Genomic DNA, 21,955 nt, shown 5'->3' with positions numbered 1-21,955 from the left:
CATGTTTGAATGTACTGTCATTTTCCCTGATAAGAAGAGCACTATAAATTAAACAGAGTCAGCAACCCAGGCACATTAATCTTCCTGATGCAATCCTACCTTTAGCATTTCCTGACATATATTTGATGTTGACTTAATTGTGCGGCCTTAAAGTAGGATTTGAGTATATAAGTGCAAAAGCACTAAGAAACTGCAGATGCAAGCTAGAAGCTGTCCGCTGAAAACTGTGCGAGGGGTGGATGATGCACAGATCCTTGCAGCAAGGAGACTGAGGTGACAAGTTTATTGTGGTGTTTTTCACCGCCCAGCTAGTCAACCCTGAAAATCAGGCTTCATGCAGGACATCTTATAAGACTTGAGCAAATAGTGTCATCCGGAGGGTGTCCCTTTCTGCCTTCCCTCACACACGAGCAATCTGACGTCAGCACAAGTAGTGCGTGGTTCATGGTGCTTGCGTGGTGCGTCCTCATAATGCAGCGTGCGGCTACGGAGATCTTGCTTGGAAAGAAAGGCTGCTCTCGCAGTTAAGATTTTAGAATGGAGTTGAGAAATGTCTTCGTTCTCTTCTCGCTTTTAGTGAAAGAGGTCAGAAAAGTCATTTTGGAACTTTGTTTTTTGGAAGGTATCAAAAGATGCAAATAAGTGCCTAATGGGCTCTGAAACGGTCTTTGAAATCAGTGGGAGGTAGGTCTCCGAGATTTCAAAAATTCCCCACAAAGTGTTTGCATGCATCTTTAAGCATCTAAACACCTTTAAAAATATGTCTCTTAAGTGCCTAACTCTGAGCATAGGTTCCTACATCCCCTAGGCATTTTTGAAATTGCATCCAAATTTGCTTAGATTTCCCCTAAAGAGCACCCTTTTGTTTTAATTTTCTTGTTGACTTAATTTTCTCTTGACTTGAGACATAATATATATTAACCTACGCTCATTTTTTGTAGCAAAATGTAGGGAAGTGAAGCTGTTTCTGAGCTGTTTTATTACAAAAAAGGAGCATATGGCTGATTGTGTCCCATCTGAAATGCAAATGGTGGAGCTACGTGGAAAGAATTACTATTACTTGAGCAGTAAATGTTTCCTAATGAAGTGAATTTGACTAAGGTGGGAAGCTGGAAATGGATGTGGGAAGAAATGACAACGGTTAATATTTCGGTGGAGCAGAACATTCTTATTCCACTGATAAGGAGGTTCTTAGGAAATGGACTGGATTTTTTTTCTTATATTCCGTATGTTCATCAGTGTGGTGAAATTGTTACACAGGGAGCTAGACTCTTTTCTTCCACTAGTTACAAAATCATGTACTTTATAACCACAGGTTTTCACCATTGGCCTCTTTTTGAGCAGAAGTTTTCTCTATTTTGTGAACATTTGGGGAAAATAGACCTATCCAATGTAAAGAAAGTCCGAAAGAAGACGAGTACTGGTTCCACTGATTTTCATCACCCTCGGCATGTTTGCAGAGGCCAGAGGCCAGAGGGGGTGTTGGAGAAATCTGACCCATGCTGTCTAATTTCCCGTGCTTCCTCTTTCCACCGAAGTTTTTCTCTTGTGTATATCCCTCTGCACTTCCAGTGGTCAAAGCTGTCCAGATGTCTGCTGCGAATGGAAGGTGAACTGACTTTTAAACACTTTCTTAAATCAAGCAGCGAGGCTAGAGGCTGACATTTCCATTACTTAACTTTCCAGAGGGAGAGCTATGGAGTCGGCGCTGTGAGGTTCAGCGCAACCAGTGGGCTGGAGATAGAGCATCGGTCGCATTACTTTGCCTTAAATGTCAGAAGGAGCCGGCAAGAGTTTAGATAGCAGCATGTGCACAATTACGTGCTCAGAGGAGCTGAAGCAGCTGCCAGGTTAAGACCTCTGGCTTTGTCCCCAAGCAGGATCACATCGGTGTTAATGCAAGCGTTGCTGCGGCTGAGCTGTCTGTTACATGGCACGGTTGGGGGACAGAAGATTAGCTTGCCTTTCCCTTGCCGATGCCCAAGGGTGTCTGACATCACTAATGATAATGAAATAGGAGAAACCTAAAGAAAAAAGGCTGCAGCCTGCTGTTGATGGAAGTAATTAGGTTTCTCCATCTTCTGAGCAATGACAAGGCTTGCTGGGATCAGGACGTGTCCACATTAGTGTGTTAGTTCAGATCCAGACCAGACTTTTGAAGTGAATCCCCCACTGTGCTTTGGTTCATGTCTCAGGGCAGCCCAGGAGCTCACGAGCTGGGTGGTTGTGGCTCTGGAGATACCCTAAGCTCCCTAAGGACAGGGCTACCACTGCCCTACCCGCGCTTGCCTGCGCTCTGCTCTCGGCCATGGGAGCCTTCACCCCGCACAGAGCACGTTGCCAGGTCGTGAGCGGGCACTGACCTTCCTGGGTGACACCTGGGTAAGGCTTTTTGATTGCTGAGATATTCAAATGCTTCAGAAAGTGCTTGTGCACAAAGTCTCTCCTGAAAACAGCATTCCCCTGGTTTTAATACTGAGTAGCCTCACCGCATCCAGGAGCTGGGGGAGGTCCCACCGGCCCTAGGCCCAGGGTGAGTACAGTTGCATCGCTACTGTCAGTCTCAGTCTTGGCGAGTGCTTTTATCCCAGTAGGGTGAGATAAGGCTTCAGTATCACATCTTTTATTATGATCAGAGTGCCTGTAGGTGCTGTAACTATTATCAGAATTAAATCATAAATCAATATAAACCCACATTTATACAGTGTTACATACGATGGGCAGCACCTCGATAGAGGTGAATTTTATGGCTTCTTTAATTGCAAGAGGGCACAGTAGCTTGAATTATTGACATATCTGCTTGTTGACATATCTCTTTGGTTTACATGAAATTACAAGTGGTAATGCTGTGGCATAGTTTTCCATGTATAACACTCTTTTTTACCTTTCCTTTTGCTTGCTTTTCTTTTCTGTGTCTCTTTCCTCTCCCCAGATTTCATTTCCAAATGACCTCTTGACAGAACTTTCCACTTTCATTCTGTTGATTTGCATTATGCAGTCAGGAAAATACAAACACTTTTATTTCTGAGATGTATTTATGATGTCATGAAAAAACTTTCTCATATTAGCCTCTTCTTTTTTCTCTTTCTTTATCTTTTCAGGTGTGTGTGCAACATTGACTGTTCTCAAACCAACTTCAACCCTCTTTGCGCTTCCGATGGGAAATCTTATGATAATGCATGTCAAATCAAAGAGGCATCATGCCAGAAACAGGAGAAAATTGAAGTCATGTCTTTGGGTCGATGTCAAGGTAACTCTCATAACAAAACTCATTTCAAAGAATGTTTTCAATTTTTGTTCGGGGAAAAAAAAAAAGAACCAGGGCTGGCTTCTTATTTGGCACTTCTTACATTTCCATTAGACTCTTGCAATTTATATTGTAGAGCACAGGCTGCGGGAGGGAGCAGAGCCCTCCACAGTACAGATACCAAGCGAGGCGCGAGGAGTGGTGCACATAACCCTTCCCACACCCTGCCCACAGTGGCAGGGGACTGTCCAGCCCTGCACTGGTTTCAAAATCAGGCACCTGTACTTTGCCCAGAGCAGCTTGCCCAGAGCTCTGCCCTCTGGGTAGGAGCTGGAGCAGGACAGCAGGAGAGCCCCACAGACACATCTTGCCACCCAGGATGGATCCTCTGTTGCTCCCTAACTGGAGCAGCAAGAAGCAATCTCAGGAGGCCAAAGACGTGCTCCCAAACACAGTGCTGGTGCTTGTTTCTCACGTGTCCTGCGCTGGGCCCATGAGGTGCCAAAGGTGCCTGGAAGGAAATTTTGCTAATAGCAGCTCAAGACTCTCTGTGTTTCTCCATGAATGCCATGCTTCTCTGTGCCCAGCTCATGGGCTGCTGCATCACTTGTAACCCTTGAGTTGACTTTAAAAAGTCTATTTTGTTCTAAAATAAAAATGAAGAAAATTTGCCTTTAAATAGCTCCCATAAATAAAGTGTCTACTGAGGCTCAGACTCTTAATAGCTTTTTTCCCCTTAGCTTCTGACCTATAAATCCCCAGTACAACTACTTACAAGGCCATACCATACAGGTGTATTAAATACATTCTAGTTTATTTCTATCTCTTTAAAGTTAACCACCCTACATGGCAGTTCATTTCAGGCTACGTATTAAAACTCCCCAATTACTTCAAATAGAGCAGAAATGACAACTCCTGCTTCATACTGATATATTTATCCCAGCTGCAATCTGTTATCACGTATTGTTAGAAAAAAATGTGTTTTCTTAATGGAAGATGTTTCATGTTTCATTCCAAAAAGCCGGATCCTGTTGTTTTCACCTGGCAGACCCAGGGGAGCCTTGCAGCCAGCAGCGATGCTGTGCATGCAAGCGAAGCTACATTTGCCTGGGCACTGGTGGATGGGGTATAGTCTGTATCAAGTACAGGCTCCCCAAGCAATTCAACATATTTCTTTTCACACAGATAATACTACAACAACTACAAAATCGGAAGATGGGCATTACGCAAGAACAGATTATGCAGGTACGGTTCCTATTCTGTGAGAATCACAATTCACAGGAACTTTCTAAGTCTCTTTTGTCGTCCATTTCCTAAGGTGAGGTGTTCTCGTCTTCTACTATGGTTTTCTTGGTTTACTTTAAGAAAACACTATCTTTGCATTACTCTTTCTTTTGCTAGAAACTCTTTTTCTTCTTAATAAATGGGCTTCTTCCGTTTTTGTAAACATAGAGATATTCTGGCCATAAAACACCTGTTCTGGCAGTGGAAATAAGTATTGTAAACTACTTGCCAGAATTAGCAGACATTATGAAAGTTATTGAATCAGTGCACTAGATTATGCATGTTTTTGTCACGATATGCAGGTTTAAGAAAGTGAAAATCCAGAGCATAGCACAGCTGTGATACCATGAAACGTTGCCATAATAGTTAATATTACCTGTTGGTGTTTAACTATGAAGTTAATAAGGTTCTTAAAATGTTTTTTTTCTAAGTGATAAATGGTTCTAATTTATTTAGAAGCTACAATAAAATATAATGGCTGAATAGCCTTATATGGTGTTTGAAATTAAAAACATGTAAATACTAGTGAGGTTTGGGAGACATATTTTACACCCTTTGCCTGGGAGGATTGATTTAGAAATTGAATCTGTGTGTGAGTGCGCACCTGCATGCAGATATTCACAGCTCACACTGAGAATTCAAGCCTTTGGGAAGGTATTGTGAAAATGGGTCAGGTGATGCATTCATTGCTTAAGGTTGTGATATTTCTGTGTTTTGAAAGTATGTAGAGAGAGTAGGTGCAGATTGCTGGGTTTACCCGAGCAGCTTGCTGCATGGCTTAGGTGAAATCCAGCTGATGGCTTCACAGGTCTTAACATTTCTTACTGGGAGACTCCTCTGACAGTAGTTAATTCAGCTGGTCATCTCTTGTGAGAGCCCTTTATGCATGACGTCCCTGTGTTAATAGGGTACCCAGCCGTTAGAAATGATTGTTCTGTTCCTACTTAAAAATGGTGCGTGATGATTAAAACATAGAGCTATGAATAAATGATGTCTCGGTTAGGCAGAGGAGTGCTAGGTGTTGGGTGTGGCTGCAGCATGAAGCAGAGAGGGTAGAAATTTCTGTGGAAAGTAAATGCTGGGATTAATTTCCAAAAGATGAGCCATGGTCCAGGTATTTCCTACTGGCAAGGAGCCCTTCCATGGGTGAAGAGAGAGTCATGCAAAGACAGAAAAGTCTTCAGTCTCTTTCCCCCAAACCCTTGATTACTCTCAGCTTTTTTCTGGGAGGCAGCAGTCAGTTTTCTTAAAAGGCTGGAAAGGCTGATGTTGTACCCTGTGATGGGCAGGAGATATGGAGAAGTAGGCCAAAATGATTTATTCTAAGTTAGAAATAAGGGCAAGTAATATTGTTGTGTTAAATCCTTCCTCTTCCTTGCTGGATAACTGAGGAGAGCACTGGCACCCCCAAGACAAGATGAAGGCCTGCAGCCCCTTTTTAAATGTTGTGCAACCTGTCCTACTCTGCTACTGTCCTGTGGTTTAGCTTTAGGATGGCAGTGACCCACATCACCTAGAGAGGGGACAGCACATTTAAGCGTGAAGCAACTGAGTTGTAACAAGAAGGGAGGAAAGGCAGGTTGAGGATTAGGGAGGAGGAGGAGATCACAGCGACGACAAGAGAAAGCCGAGTCATGGGTCACAGAGGAAGAGGTGCACAGAAGGCACCTTCAGCTCAAGTGGGCAGGAGGAAGAGAACAGCTCTTGCTTAGGAGAGAGATGATATTTCAGCCCACACTTGAGAGGAGAGATGGTGGGCAGAAGAAAATGGATTGCAGTAAAATGTTGGCAGGAGCTGGGAGTCGAGCAGGGAACATGGGAGGAAACTGGGTTACTGGGCAGGGAGGACGGCAGAGCTGCGGCGCGGAGGAGCAGGTCTATAGTGGAGGTGGTCTCCGAGTGCCAAGAGGTCAGAAGGAGTGTGGGAACAGAAGGTCCAGCGAGAGGTGGCGGGGGCCTGTGGAGAGGAGACAGGGCACCTTACTCCCCTAAAGCTGTGGGAGGGATGGAGACATCCTGAATCAGCAGTGAGGTCCAGTAGGTACCTCTTTGGCACAGAAAAGCACCATCATTGCACCTTGGCAAGCAGCTCCTCGAGGCTTCTGGTACAGCTCAGGCCCCAGTGGGCTTCTCGAAGGCAGTGACTGTGTCCCCTGGGTGGGTTTCATCAGGTACCATCCATTGATTTAACCTGAACCACAGTCACTTGCACCAGCTGATGTCTTCCTTTTGTGCACCTAACTATTATTCTTGCTTAAATTTTCCATTTTTACATACGGTGACAGCATGCGGGGTGAAACTTGTAAGTTCATGCAGGGCAATCCACATGCCTCCAGTGTCCCCAAATGTCTGTGGCATAGCCCTGCCAGGAGACCCTAGGAGAAAGGGACCGCTGCATCAAAAAGCTTTAACAGCTCCACCCTTTCAGAAATGGTGAGAAGGAAGACAGCAGTATAAAAGTGAGGCTCGGTGAACATTCAGGCTTCAGCATTTGCCAGGCAGGAAGCTCCATGCCGTCCTCATATTCTTTCAAGTGCAGAAACATTTGATGTTGGCTATTGTAGGAATGTGGTATGTGCCACTTTTTTCCCACCTTCGTATCATCTCAGAAGGGAAATGCTGCCCTGACCATGTGGAGCTTTGTGTGAAAAAGCAGCAGTTTCTCAGCTGTTGTGCCTCTGAAGCAATTTGCCTGAGCCTCCACCTTTCCAGAGAATACCTTTGTCCTCTACCATTTAATGGCACTAAAAATTGCCGAGACTGTGAGCACTACATGCTTTTAAAAACATTGACTCGTATGGACTGACTTTCCCAGGGGAGAAAATAGCAGTGGGCATAATTGATGTTGTCAATTATGCTAATGCAGCAGTGCCAAATGCTCTTTGCAGAAATTGTGGTAGCTGAGTGGTGTGGGTTTTTCCATAAACACCCCTGCACGCTAAGTGTGGGGTCCCGGGAAGGCAGCAGCTTTGTGAACAACCACAAGTCCCAACACCCAGCTGATTTTTTTCATATTGAACTATTCAAACCGTCTGTTCAATCAGTGTCTTTGCTACCTCCTGTTCTTTCAAGCCCATTGATACTTGCAAAGAACGCACAAATCTTTCAGAGAGTACTCGTTCCTTTGGAGAGTAAATCTTTGCATTAAGTTTGTATTGCCTTGGTTTTTTAAGGGCTCTCACTTTACACACACAAGAGTTACTCTAGTATTGGAAATGCCTGACTAATGTCAGAGACACCCGGAAGGCAGTGTCCCCTTTTTCAGCAAAGCAAACGTGGGGAGAATGAGCCGTAGGTGGCCCTTCTGTAACGGTGTCTGCCTCTCCAGGTTCATCAGACCACCCTTGCCATGGCTGCATGTGCAATACATGTCAGCAGAGCATCTGTACACGTGTGTGTTTGTGCCTCTCTCTGTGCAATTCTGGCCTCTCAATTTTCTGAACCCCCAAAGTATTTATCAGACTTGGGGGGATTTTCACTGTTTTCAACAAATGGCAGATTGTTGACATTGATCAATTTGGTGAAATAAGATTCAGTTTTAGGGGTTTTTTTCCCTCAAATCCAATAGAAATACACTTTATCTTGCATTTAAACATTTTAAGCGTAATGTATGTTTTGGACTGTAGTGCCTGCGCTGAAAGTCCTGTGACTGATGTTTTCTTGAATTTCCTCATTATATGCGTAAAGAAGTTGGCTGTTTCAGTGGCATTTTTGCATTCAGAGTCTAGGCAATCAAGGAGTTCTCATCTTGTTTATTCATTTGCCTATTTATTTTTATTCTTCAATATTTATATTCCCTTCTTAAGATCTGGATATTAGCAATTATCCCCCTAACTGATTTTATCCTTTCTCATTATCAGATTACATAGATTTTTTTCAAGCCATTTTGAGCACTTATAAAGAATAAGTCAGTATGGATGAGCCATATTTCAATGTTATATATTCATGAAAATTGTCAGCGGAGACACTGACAAATTTGATAGACCTATTCAATAATATCATCTTCCAGGCCAGACAAACCTCCCTATATGAGCATTGATTAGATCAAGTCTCAGCAGCCAAACGCCAGCAGCACAGCAAAGCTGATGGAAAGGGGAAGAAGGCGTTTTCAGGCCTGATAGTCTCCTTTGGTAAAAAACGCGCATCCGCAAATGATCAGTTTGGGCCATATTTTTGGGTTCCTCGATGGCGCTAAACCGTCCCTTGGCAGAAGCCTTGGGTGGTGCCTTCTGCGGTCTTGGCTAGTCCGGTGACTCTCTCGCAGGCAGTGCCGTGGCCCTTCTTGCTGATGCTGTTGCTGTGCCCAGGAGACGCTAACGAGCACAAAATGCTGCACGTCTGCTCATGGCTGCTCTGTTCCCTGTTCTCCCTCCTGGTTCCCCATGAGATTTCAAATCTACGTGACAGGCTTGGATCTTTTTCAGACCACTTTCTGGCACTGGGGCCTTCCTGGCACTACCGGAGGTGCTCAGGCAAGTCATCCGGCAGATGGCTGTGTTGCCCAAGCAAACTGAACGCTCCACCAAAAAGGGCAAAATCCATCTGTGTCAACACATCATCTTCCCTTGGCTGGGCCAGGGCTGTGGGATGAAGGCCACGGGAGCCATCACAGATTGCCTACTCCAAGGATAAAGAAGAGTCTTGGACTCTTCAAAGAGCCTCTTCAAAAGTCCAAAAGTATTGGACTCCAAATTAAATACATAATATTTATATCTGAGGAAAGGAAACTATCCTAAAACTTTACCAAAACCCTGACGCTGCATCGTTAACTTCTAATCCCTTTGAGTGGGAGAACAAGCCGTGCCTATCAAAGAAAATGCGGAGAACTGGCAGCGGTGCACTGACCCAGCACATGTGAGAAGCACTGGGGTGTGATGCATCCCTTTCTTCACAGGCTCGATACAGAGCCCACTGAATTCAGTCACAGTCTTCATTGTCTGTAATAGGCCTGGAGAGCAGCCAGGAATCAGAACAGCAGTGCTGAATTTCTATACAGTGACTTTTTTTTTCCCCCCAGGAACAAAATATGAGAACTTCAAACTAGATTCCTTCTCCAGATTATAACATTTTCAAAGTAGGTTAAATTTTGAGTGCAAACCACTTGACATTGTGCCTTTAAATTGAATTTTGTGTCTACTACCATGTCAGCCATTGCCTAAACTGGTGAAGAATAATAAAGCCCCAGAGCTTAGCTATGGAATATAAACTATCATGCAGTTTTGCTCTGCCTTTGTGAACCAGGCTTTCCTTTCTTCTTAATGGAATTAGCAAGTGAGACATAGAGCTGAGCACTGCACATCCATCACAGCTAGAGAGAAACCATTTCTCATCTGCAGCTTTGTAAAAATGCTGGGGAAATTGCATCCTTGCATATGCAGATTTGCTTGGCTTTCGATTCCACAGACTCCAAGTCAGAGGTTGTCACACTAAACAAATGGATTATTTAGGAAGCGTTCCTGCTTTTCCATCAAATCACTTAAAACTTGAAAAAAACACATTTTAATATTTTGACAGCTGTGTGGCAGCATGAATGCTGTCTAGCTGCAGTCTCCACCTGCGCTCAAACACAGGCACACACGCTCCTGGCGTTTGGGAGTAGAATAATAATACAATTGATATATTCTTTAAAAAATGTGAAGCTTTTAAATGTTGCTGCAATTGTTAGTTGCATTTACAAGTGCAAGGTTTTATGAAAATATACCTAAGTTTTATGCACAGTGAAAGTCCACAAAAGGTGGCAGATGAGCTTTACAAAATAAAGAAAAAAAAACAGTAGAAATTGTATTTCAGGCTGTACAGTTTAGGGGTTTTTGGCCTGTGACTTGAGGAAAGCAATGAGGGCACCTCCCTTCAGGAGGTGTGACCATATTATGCCCCACAGGCCTGAATGTCCTTTAAGATGTCTGATCGTTCAGCAGTATAAATGTCTACAAATAGCTGAAGTCTGGGGCACATAAACTCAAGATGGTGTAAGAACAGGGCCGGTCTCCACTTATAAAATAATTTCCTAATAGAGTCAGGTGGAGAAGGCATTGTTTTGCCTACCTAATCCAGGCACTCCTGACAGAAAAGTTTTCAAAAATAGAACAAAGGAAATGTCTCAGCTCATTGCTTCCAAAATCAAGCTCAGATTTACCATCATGGAAAGTAGTATAGTGTTTACTCGGGAGTAATAACTATGTGTAGCTTAGTTTAATATATGGAGTACTATAAAACACAGATAAGAATACTATTCCTATTCTGGGTTTCTTCTGAGTGATTTTCAAAGGTGAGAGAGAGATCACTGTATTCTGATATCACGGTGGTCTCCAGCCCTTCCACTCCCTTGCAGCTCCTCCACTGTTGTTGATATCCAGAGGAAAATGTAAAAAGTAGAGATAGAGGCCAGCTGGTAGGTCAATAAATCTTATTGTCACCTACTTCTGAATTAAAGTCTGAGTAGCCAGCAGAGTCAGTCCCAACTACTCACTTGGCCCTCAAACCTTCACTTGTCCTGGGTGCTTTTTTTAAATGAAAAATTGCAGTTGTTTCTTTTTGTAATTTAACTCCCGGTTTTCAAAAGGTGGAGTGCAGAAAGTCTCACTCCAGCATTTTTCTGTGTCATCAGGAGGACCGGATGCTTTATTTCTAAAATATGAAAAAACAGTGCATTAATGCATTTATCTAGCGGTAGGCACTGCAGCATAGGCTACCCCAAGTGTTTTTCTTCTGTAGAACACTCTCAAATTTATCTTCAGATCCTGCTTGGCTCCATCTTACTGAAATCTACATAATTTTTTTGGAATAGGAGATGGACACGCTGTTGTAGAGGTCACATAATAACCTCACAAACAAGTCCCATGCCAGGAAGGAAGCTGCAGCACTCCGGAGCGCCACGCCATGTGATTTAACAGCAATTACTCCTAACAGTCTTTTCCTGAGAAGCATGCAAAATCAAAACAGGCTTATGGAGATTTTAAAAACAAGCAATAGGGAGAGAGAAATATTGCTCATTTAATCTGCCAGCCTCAAGAGAATACCTCACTTTTTATGAGAGTTCTCCTTTAACTTTGAATCACATATGCTAAGCTTGGTAAAATGTGCCTTGTTTGGGGGGGATTTCTTTTTTTTGTGGTTTTATAATGAGAGAAATTGTGCCTTTTCATTACTTACGATTTCCCAGTGTCATGCTCATGGAACCTGTAATTGTTAGCATTAAAACTTAAATTAGGTCTCAGGTGAACTGCTAGACATCTCTTTACCTAGACTGATGTAGCTCAAGGAAAAAGAGCATTTCCATTTGTGCCTTTAAAGCTTAGCCCTTAATTTAGTCACTAATGAATGTGAATCAGAAGTTGCAGAATTCATTTGTGCTTTCTTCCCGTAATAAACAAATTCAGTAATGTCATGAGTGAACATTATAAAGCAAGCTATTTGATTTGTGTAGAAGCTCAGTAGCCTGAAAATTCAGTATGTCCAGGCTAAGAATTTGATCTCTAGGAAATAAACAGGAAAAGCAAGTACCAACTTGTAACCAATATTGGCGTGGGCAGCCTAAAAAATACGAAATCGGACCAAGCTATTTTACTGGTTGGCAGCCCTTAAGTATTTAAGTCCTGGAAATGAATTCAGAAGTAAAGCTTCATCAAGATTTGGCGTGAGGGTGGAGTTTGTAATGCAAGTGTATTTCTCCATCTGGGGTTTCCTTCAGAACTGTGCAAAATTCATAAAGCTTGCTCCAAAGACTGGCTCACGCTTCTTCTGCTTCCCCAAGACTGTGTACCTTGCTGGTTGTTTTTTCCCTTGTACCATCATGTAAGTAGTCTTCTGTAACATTTTGTTCTGTTAAAGGTTATGGTTAAAACCAGAAATTGTATGTGCAGTAGAGATGAGCAAATCTGAGTTCACATAGGCATTTCTACAGATTCTTCCATTTAGTGTCCCAGTCCATAAACACATCATGTATCATTTACGTATATTTTGTCTTATCTGGAGCATAGAAACCCATCTTCCTGAGCAAATCTGAGCCTTTCAGTACCTGCCGATCTTTTTGTCCTCCGCTCAGTACCTGTGTTTTGATTAGAAAAATGAATAAGCTCAGACAGAGATAGAGCTTGCAGGAAAAAAAGGACACTTTCCTGCTTACAGATAGAAACGTGATCCCTAAAACTCAACACAACTTGAATTGTGCCTTATTTCTCAAGTTGTCTTTAACCAGATGCTTCTTTCTAAATAGGACCTCTAATGACAAGGGATACCCAGGAGAAATGAATGCAGGAGGGGAACCTGGGAAAAACATTTTCATGGTTTGCAGTAATGCTAGTTGTTATGCTCTAGTTAAAGCCACTCCCAGAATTTGTTTTTCCCAACCTTTGTTTTCAGAGGTTTATGGAAATGAAGATCCAGCAACATGATCCACAACCACTGATCAGCTGTCTTTGACACATGGAATATGTGCCATAATACTTGGCCCCACAGAGCATGCGGGCTCTGCCACTGTGAAAGATTTTACAGTTATCTAAAAAAGGTTATTTTATATCTGACTAAATCACATTGTGGCACCTAGTTAATACTGTATCTTTGCCACTTCTTAGATGAGATACCCCCACTTGCAGGCCCGCCCTTTGAGATATACCAGCATTAAATAACAGGGCTCTGTATTAACTCCATCTAACAATGCAGGAAGAGTGCGGCCGCAGTGTGGTTTTCACAGATCTGTACGTAAATTTACTGCAGACAGCCCCAAACCCACTTCACATCAGAAGTCACAGGGAAGCTTGGATTCTTCTCCCTTTGGGGTCTTAGAAAAACCATGCAGGCTGGTTCTTCTCTAGGACCAGCAAAAGCGTGTAGTAGGTACAGTCTGAGACTTGCTGTGGCACAGGGTGGTGGCCGACGTGACTCTCCAATACTCTGCTACGGTGGCTGGGTTTCACTCTGTGTCAGCTGTGGTGCTGTTTTAGGTATCGGTCTGTAACTCCTAGCACTTCATCCACATGCCGGGAGGGTGGTAGACACCAACTGTCTTTGGCCTTTTGACATCTTAGTGAAGGCATTTTCCTTTTGATAGCATCTTCTTTCCCTTCTCAACCCCCTTGCCTCCCCTACAAGAAAGGAAAGTAAAAAAACTATTTGAGACAAGACTCTGTCAATCTTCCCCAAGGAATAGGCTGGGAAAATTAATCCTGTTGTCTGGATTTGGGGAGGAATTCCGCTCGCCCTCAGTTCCACCCTTCCTCTGGGCCCCAGGCACTTTGATTAGCTCAAGAGTTGTCCTTGAAGGATGCTGTTTGAGATGGTGCACAGCAGCTGTTTGCCATCCATGACACTAGTTTGAATTAGTTAATGGATATCGAGGAGTACCACAGTGTATTTTTATGCCTAGCAGCTCTATTTTAGGCCTAGTTTCTGTAAATCTGCTGTTAGGAATTACAGAGCCTTCCCAAGGATTTGAGAGTTAAAGTTATAATGAGATGCTAGAATATCCGTTTTCAGGAAACATCAACGTTTAAATATTTGTGTTTGATCTAGTCTGAAATGTAAAAAAAAAAATTATTTTGAAATATTTATAGAACCGAATTTCTTCAGAATTTTGTTTCGTGGGATGTTTTGGCATTCTTTATGAAATGTTAGATATCAAAATACCATGAGATGAAAGCATATGACAGTTGTAATAAATAAGTTGTATAGTAAGGAAAGTTGCTACTTAGAACTGACTGAAACATCATCTTTTCTAGAATGAGTATCATCATGTCAAATTACAATACAAACACAAGATAATTTGATCATTTAGGCACATGAAATGGTAACCTGAGCCTTAAAATAACAAAGGCTTTCACCTAGACTCAGGAAGTATAAGTGCTTCTGGTAGAATGAAAAAGAAATACAGTTGGGGAAGAAAAGAAGGAGCTGGTATATTTATTCTTATTAGACCTTCAGAATTAGACTACATGGAGACAAGTATCAATTTTTGCCTAGTTTAATAGATTTGAGTAAAGACAGACAAATATCTTGCCACATCAGTTTCACTTTGCTGATGGTTCCACATCTTTTCATGGAACGCGTCTGCTAAAACCCACATCTTGTACTGATTGTTCGAGCAATGCAACATAACTATTCTTTTTGTATTTCTTAACATTTAGTGTATGAGACACTGTAACCACTAGTGACAGAAATTTGTTACTTAAGAAAAATGGAAATGGTTTATAGGAAGTAGGAAATTCTGTGGGAGATGCAGCATTTTGAATATCAGCTATACCCTCTCCATACTTCTGTCCATAGAAGCATTTCTCTGCATTCGGGAGAAACCTAGCCTTGGCAGTTTGAGGCGCACATCTGTACCGCTGAGCAAGTGGAAGCGCTCTTAATAACTCAGGTTTGAAAAGCAGCATTTACCTGCTTAGCAAGGTGACTTCTTACACACTTGGGCTGTCATTTTACCATGTACCCATGAGCGTTAAGTTAGTGTGAAACTCTCTTCCTGGAAATACAACAGCTGTAAACGAAATGTGCTATTACAGAACGAGTGGCAGTGCATTTCAGAATATTATCAGCACTGAATCGAAATGCACTTCTTTGCCTACTGCTGCTATCAGCAGCCTTAGCCATTTTAGACAGCATTACATAATGGCAAAATATTTTTCAGGAGGGAAAAAAAAATTAAAACCCACCCTATGGTTTTAATCTCCCTCTTTTATTTTGTCTGTAGCTTTAAAGCTGTGTCAGGTGTACATCAAAAACACCCCCTCCCCGGGGTATTTCACTTACAATTTCATTTAATAATGGACGTGTACTTCCATCTAGCTAGGATGGGAAAGGATTAAATAAAAAACACTGTTCTAAAATCAAGTAGGAGAAGTCTAGCCTGTCTCTGTGTGCTCTGCAAATGAAGTAGCCATCGAAGGGCTTGTTATTAGTCTGTAATATCAAAACTGATAAACTATTAGTGTTTTGTCAGGCATGATATATGCTAAACATTTTCCTCTGCAGATTGCCTCAACAAGAACTGTGACTGTTTTTAGACACATCTGGCACTGCAGATTTTTTTCCATCCTGCATTTCAGTGATTTAAAGGGCCTTGGCTGGGCAGAAGGATGTCAGCTGTTTGGTTTAAAATACTGTTATAAGAGTGCATAAGATTTAAAGAGGCAGTAGGTAAAATTCTGGCCTCGCTGAAGCTAATGGCAGAACAGCCATTGAATTTAATGGCTTTGTGATTTCTCTGTATGGCTTTTTCATCCATTTTTATTCTTAGTAAATTTTCCATTTCCCAAAATTGCCCCTTCATTTCCGTTCAGCTTCTCCCACTTTGAATATTAGCTCTAGGAGTGAGCGCTGAGATAAAATACCAAACCCTTTATTTACACAAATGCCATCTCTACAGCTCACTTCTGTGACACTTCTGTAAGACAATAATGGGTGCGGGCATATAAAAACAGTAAATGCAGGTATTCATTTATAAAAAATACGTTCTTAATAGACTCTTCTGGCTGTTCTTCAAAATGCGCTGTGTGACCAGTGATGAATCTCAGGACTTCTGTGGTGTAGAGAAGCTATTCTGCTCTTTATGGAAAGAAATAGCAGGGCAAGCTCTGTGCTCACATTGTGTCCTGTCACGCCAAAATACATCGACATGTAGAGGTGGGGAGAGCTGTGGGGTCTGAAGAAAAGAGTTGGATGGGAGATGGACATCACAAGGCAACCAGTGACGATCTGCAGTTGGCTTATGTCAGCAGACAGAGTCTGAGCTGGGTCAATGGAGAAGTCACTTCAAGGACATTGTGCTTCTGGAAGAGTTTGCACTCATCAGACAAGAGGTGGTGGCTCTGTGTCTTCAGTGCTATGTGTGCCCTGGAGGGGTCTCTCTCAGCTCCTGATAGGCACAAAGTATGTTCTGCAGTGCTGGGTGGTCTCCTTGCCGCATCTCAGAGACCAGTTACTGCCTGATAGACCTTTGGTATTTGAATAATAGACAAAAAGCTTAAATTTGTACGGCTCAATTTAGACCCTTTTCTTGCAAAACCAAGAACATGCAAAGGTTTTGGCTTTGTCCTCCCATTGCCGAGTTTCATGACAGATGGGAAACAAAGTGTATCTTTGGTAAATTAGATAAAAGAATATAGCAGGTTTTGTTGCAGTGGCATTTTATATTGTTTTACCATTTTCTCCTACACTTAAAATTAGGAATAGTAAGGGATATCTTTCTAGCTTCAGGCACGGGAAAGGAAACATATTGAACTCCTGATTATTGACTAGGAATTTCTAACGTATAGGCTGCTAAAAACTGATCCTCTCAGCAGCCACAAAAGATTTTAACAATAGAACTGGGCAGATGCAGAAAGCAAAGTTGTAGACTGTGTGGACCCATTGCCATCACAGTTTTACAATGCAGGACTCAGGGGAGACAGGTGAGTAAAAATAGAGACAGACTGAGCAGGATTCATCCCTCAGCAAGTGTAGTGCTTTGCTTTTTCTGGAGGAGTGATCACAGTTTTGCAACATGGCAATAAAATGTATTTACTGTTCTGAATAGCCTGAACAAAAGCAGCGAAAAGCATGACTGAAACCACGCTTTTAGCCAACAACAGTCATATCTCTGAGTAGTCACAGGCCATTCAGGGTCATGTTCTGGCAACTAAAATAACCAAGATATGCACAAAGGATTTGCCAGGCATGTGATTCAGGAAGCATTCAAAAATACCACATATAGGAATTATGTATTTTTATTTCAGTCTCCTATTTTCTTACACACACTTGCCCCAAATTCTGCAGCTCTTTCTTCAGTTTCCTGGATTAATTCTCTTGGGCAGCATGTTTTTACAAGCACAGATGCTACCTTGGAAAAAAAAAAAAGGAGGAAAGGGAGCCAAATGGGTGTCACGCTCCAGTTTGGCAGCACCTTACCAACATGCGCCCCCCCAAAAAAAAGGGAAAAAAAAAAAGAAAGACTGCTTTTAGTAATCAAAACTGACTATAAAATTAGTGCAAAACCTTCAGGTTGTCTAAAGGACTGAAGGAAATGCCTTGTGGCCAAAATGACATCCCTGACCTACTTGTCTGTGCTGTCACATACCTGAGTAACCTTTCCATCTCTGTGCCTTCCATCAAACCTCTCTGACAGTTTTGCCATTCATACTTGCTTTCAGTTGTAATCTTTTTGAGTTTGTTTGAAGTGCGCACCCAAAAAGTAAATTCTTATAATGTTGTGCTGGCAGGCCTAAATATAAGTCAGAGACCTTTTCAAATACTGCTTCTTGCCATCCATTGATCTCCGCAGAAAACAATCCATTCAGACCTGGAGTTCCTATTGGAATTAGGGGACAGCCTGGTAATTGGATTAGGGTGCACTTTTATTTGCAGCAGTTTCTCAAAATGAAGCTCCTGTTTTGTTTCATTGATCGCCTGCCCAATCTTTCTGCCAGTAAAAGCCACTCACATAGCTGAAGAGTCAGGTGAGGATTGATGGAAAATGCAGTTTCATATTACATAAGATGTGCGTGTTCCTCTGAATATGATCAGGTAAATGCAGATGATAAGTTCATCTCCACACAAACATGGAAACATGCTTTGTTAATCCACAGTTAAATTGCTTAAAAGCAATTTTTATCAATGTAGCCCTTAAAAATTGGAAGAGCCTCTAGTTGCATCAGTACTTAAATTCCTGCCAGCCATCTGCATAGGTGTCAAAGAGGGAATAACTTCAGGACACTGGGATTGCATGTATGAATTGGAGACCTTTGGAGTCTACATGATTGTAGGGTATGGAGGGGAGAGGAAAAAACTGTATTTGATGTCCATATTTCCAGCGATGGTTTGGAAATACTAAGTTAAATTTACAGGTGTACTCCCAGAAACACACTGGTCTTGATCTGTATGGAGAATGAGTTAGCCTGGTGGCAATTGCAAGGCCGTAACTTAGGGGACTACAACACCCTGTTTTACTAGTCCTCCAGAACAAATCTGCTTCAAAATTGTTGTTTGTAACTCTTACCCAATCTAGCATTTTCTTCTGTCAGAACATATGCATACTTTATCCCACTGTGTTTATGAAAGATGTCCTTAGACAGTTGAATTTCCGTATAGCCCTTCAGAGCCATACAGCAGTTGCAGCCGGTCGCAGCCTACCCTAGTGTGAGCCATGTTGCCCTCCAGCCACGCAGAGTCCCACCAGGCACTGAGAGCACTCACACCTCATTTCTCCCATTTCATCATCCCCATGGAGGAAAAGGTATGTCCTAGGTGGGCAGAGCTGCACTGGCAAGCTGAATCCTTTTTTTCCAGATGGGCAGTGAAGGCGCAGCCGTCCCCGAGCCCCCTCCCCACACACCCGTGGCTGGGGGACAGGAGACATCGTTAGTCATGCGACTGTCCCCTGGGGAGGTGCCAGCAAAATGATCTTGCTCCCTCCACACATCAATATTCTTGACACCTGTCTTAAAACTTAGGTCATGCATATCCATCTACTCTTTGAAAAGTGTCAGAAGGGTACAAATATCCCTTCACTATTTTTAGGGCTATATCAAAAGTATTTATCAGCTTTCTGGCACCTCATGCCATTTGTCATATTTGATGCTATCTACCAGTTGGCAGGGAAGGAGGATGAAGTCCTTCAGAAACATAGTGGCAGATGGGTGAAGCTCCATCAGCTAAGACCACAGTCATGGTATGGTGACTCCCAAGGGGTGGTTTTGCCTGTTGTCGCAGTCAGGAAGTGCCTGTCGTGGTCCTCCGACAGCAGGTGGAGCAGGGGCTCGAGGGAGCGGCTCGTCCTCACCTTGGCGTTTGCCCACCCATGGGGTAGTGGGGATATGGAGGAGGTCTGCTCGCGGGCGTGGAGCACGGCTGAGCTATGAGAGAGGAGGATAGCTGATGTCTGGTGACTCCGCCATCCGCTCTGCATGCCATCAGCACTCCCACACCACCCGGTGACACTGAAAGACCGCTTCCTTCAGCACACACCCTTGGCTGCGCATCCCAGCACAAATGCGTACGAGGATGGGGCTCAATCTGTGTATTATACATAATTCATACCACTCAGGCTAGGTAGTACGTGAGAGGTGTTGAGATTCTTGTTTTTCCGTACACACGTTGCCAACGGGAAGCTCTTCCAGCTCCTCTGTAGCACATCCTCGAGGCCCCACATCGGGCGGCTCTTTAATGTGCAGGTAGCATGTTCGTCCGCCTCATGCCACAGAACTGGGCTGGTTTCCTAGTGCTGTTGGTTTTTAGAAGGCAATGTATTCAGGTTGAAACTTTGCCCACATACCATCTGCTTCAGCCTTATCTTTCTTTGACGAGAAAGCTGAATATATAATGTCCACTTGGCTTTCCCGATGTTACATAAGGTTGTGGTTTTGTGTTAGGTTTGCAGTTTTGGAGCTCCTCAGCAGCTCTTGCAACAAGCTCCTGCTCTTGTTTTCAACTGAAAGATCAGTGACAAAAATCAATACCATCTTCATAGCTATAATGAATGTGACCCACAGCCTTTTTTAGGATGACCACAAGCTTCCATCATATGTCTGAGGCCTATTTGCAAATATTGATTTGTATTGCAGATTATCTGTAGCCATTTCATATGAAATCTTAAGGTCTTGCAGTTTTGCTCTCTGTGCTCGGTTTGGTATCAAAGGTACAACTATAAATCAAAAGACCTGCCCATAGAAACTATTGATAGCCAAGGTTGCCAAGTTATGAAAATGAGGTGTTTCAGGTTTTTTTAAGCTTCTTAAGAAGGATTGTTCTCAGAAAGCTCCAATTGAGTGAAAGCACTGCTTTGGAGTCACAGCAGACTCTGTTTACTTGAAGTGGGGAAAAAAAGTGGAACCTTCATATGCAAATGTATGGCATTTGGAAATGTCATCTAGCCACATCTACATATAAATAAGCCACTCTCTGAGTCCTGCACTAGCGAGGCCGCTTCGATATAGAAATTGCATAGTAGCACACAAAGCAGAAACAGCAGGACACCACTCGGTCAAGTTCAGGGAGTTTTGTTCCTTAATCACCACTTAACTAAGTTAACCAATATTGCTGTGTCGCTGCATGTGAGACCAGGAACGGTTGTGAATAGGTGCTGTTTGGTTTTGCTGCTAGGAAGAAGCGTGTGTTTGTACGTGCAGCATGGGGCTGTGCAGTAGGGCCGATGGTCTGGCGCCTGTGCCCCAGAAGATGGTGCTGAACGTAGAGATGCTTCCTATGTCAGCATCCCTCCTAGCCACCGTCTGCCTCGTTCTGTAGATCCATGCCTGCTTGCTCTGAAGGGGACATGAGTTGGTCATATAAAGAAGCATCTGCTGCTGCTAACATCCACGTACTGGGATGGTATTTCCATCTCTGTTTAATCTGGTATTAAAAAGTAATAAAAATAAAAAGCGTACTTTTTCAGAGAGGGGGACATAGAAAGGAGCCTTGGTCCGGTTCCCACTGTCCATTTTTTACCCCCTCCAGCATTGGCTAATGAGTAGCTTGAGGAGAGGCGGATGGGAGGGAAAGCGAGCCGTCAGGCGCCCTGTTGGGAGGAATTTCTCACAGAGGGGTGACACATGCTCTGCTTGTGCCATGCTGCGTGTGATGGATACAGCATTCGCCCCTCTGCCTTCAGGCACGCAGCCTAATTGGAGAGAACCTCACAAATCTCTAAACTGACACCAACTTTTTTTCAACAGAGAATTACAATAATAATAAGGTTAACTCATCCTCTAAGGGCTCTGTCATGAGCTGTCTAAGGAGATCATACGCAAGGAGAAAAACTATGACTTTATTCCTTTATATGGCTGGTTTCTGAAGGGGGAGGAAGCCGCTCCCATGGGGCCGGCGGCATCTCTCTTAGACAGGGGGATCTGAGTGAAGGGAACATCAGCGGCGTGCCAAAAACAAAGACTAGCTGAGTTAGCACAAAGAGGGATTTAATCTATTCTAGGAATGGGGTTAACACAGATTTATTCAATCCTCGCACAAAAGAAGGAAGCACAAACTGTAAGGGCCCCTTTACCCAGGGCTTTGATAAATCCACAGTACGGCCCCGCATCATTAAATCACATCCATAGCAATGACTGCAGGCTTCGAGGCCAGCCCCCTCAGCAGCGGTCTTAAAGAGCTCCGTCTGTGCAGTTTATCCACAAAAGTATTGAGAGATGACTTAGTGACAGCTAACAGAGAGATGACATGGGAACACAGAGATGACATGTGGAGCTGAAGACCTTTCCAGTCTACCAGACTGGGAGGCAGGCAGGTGCCATTCACATGTGGCGATGAACCGCTCCATGAAGCTGCTGAAGGAAGAGGTCAGTGCATCATCTCTTGATGTCCTCAAATCAAGTGTGGAGGCACTTGTGCAGCATCTGCTTTAAACAACAGCGACCGCTGCTTTTACTGATGGCCTCGATAGCATTAAGTGGATGAAACGGGGCGGGGGGAAGCAGAGGAGGTCAGACAAGGTGAGACAAC

At 43.2% G+C, this 21,955-nt stretch overlaps 1 protein-coding gene across 3 annotated transcripts in view; it reads left to right on the top strand.

The window, feature by feature from the left end:
- The window catches only part of TMEFF2 (transmembrane protein with EGF like and two follistatin like domains 2), a 206,508-nt gene that overhangs the window by 168,445 nt on the left and 16,108 nt on the right, over positions 1 to 21,955 (top strand). For all 3 annotated transcript variants that reach the window (XR_012650417.1, XM_075028023.1, XM_075028022.1), the window contains exons 6-7: positions 3,102 to 3,250; positions 4,433 to 4,492. Coding sequence is in view for 2 of the 3 variants with exons in the window: in XM_075028023.1 (XP_074884124.1) it covers positions 3,102 to 3,250; positions 4,433 to 4,492 (209 nt within the window). In the remaining variant the exon portion in view is untranslated. The remainder of the gene's footprint in view (positions 1 to 3,101; positions 3,251 to 4,432; positions 4,493 to 21,955) is intronic.

This window comes from Buteo buteo, chromosome 5 (genome assembly GCF_964188355.1).
Source record: "Buteo buteo chromosome 5, bButBut1.hap1.1, whole genome shotgun sequence".
NCBI classification, from domain to species: domain Eukaryota; kingdom Metazoa; phylum Chordata; class Aves; order Accipitriformes; family Accipitridae; genus Buteo; species Buteo buteo.
This window is presented reverse-complemented; position numbering and strand designations above follow the sequence as displayed.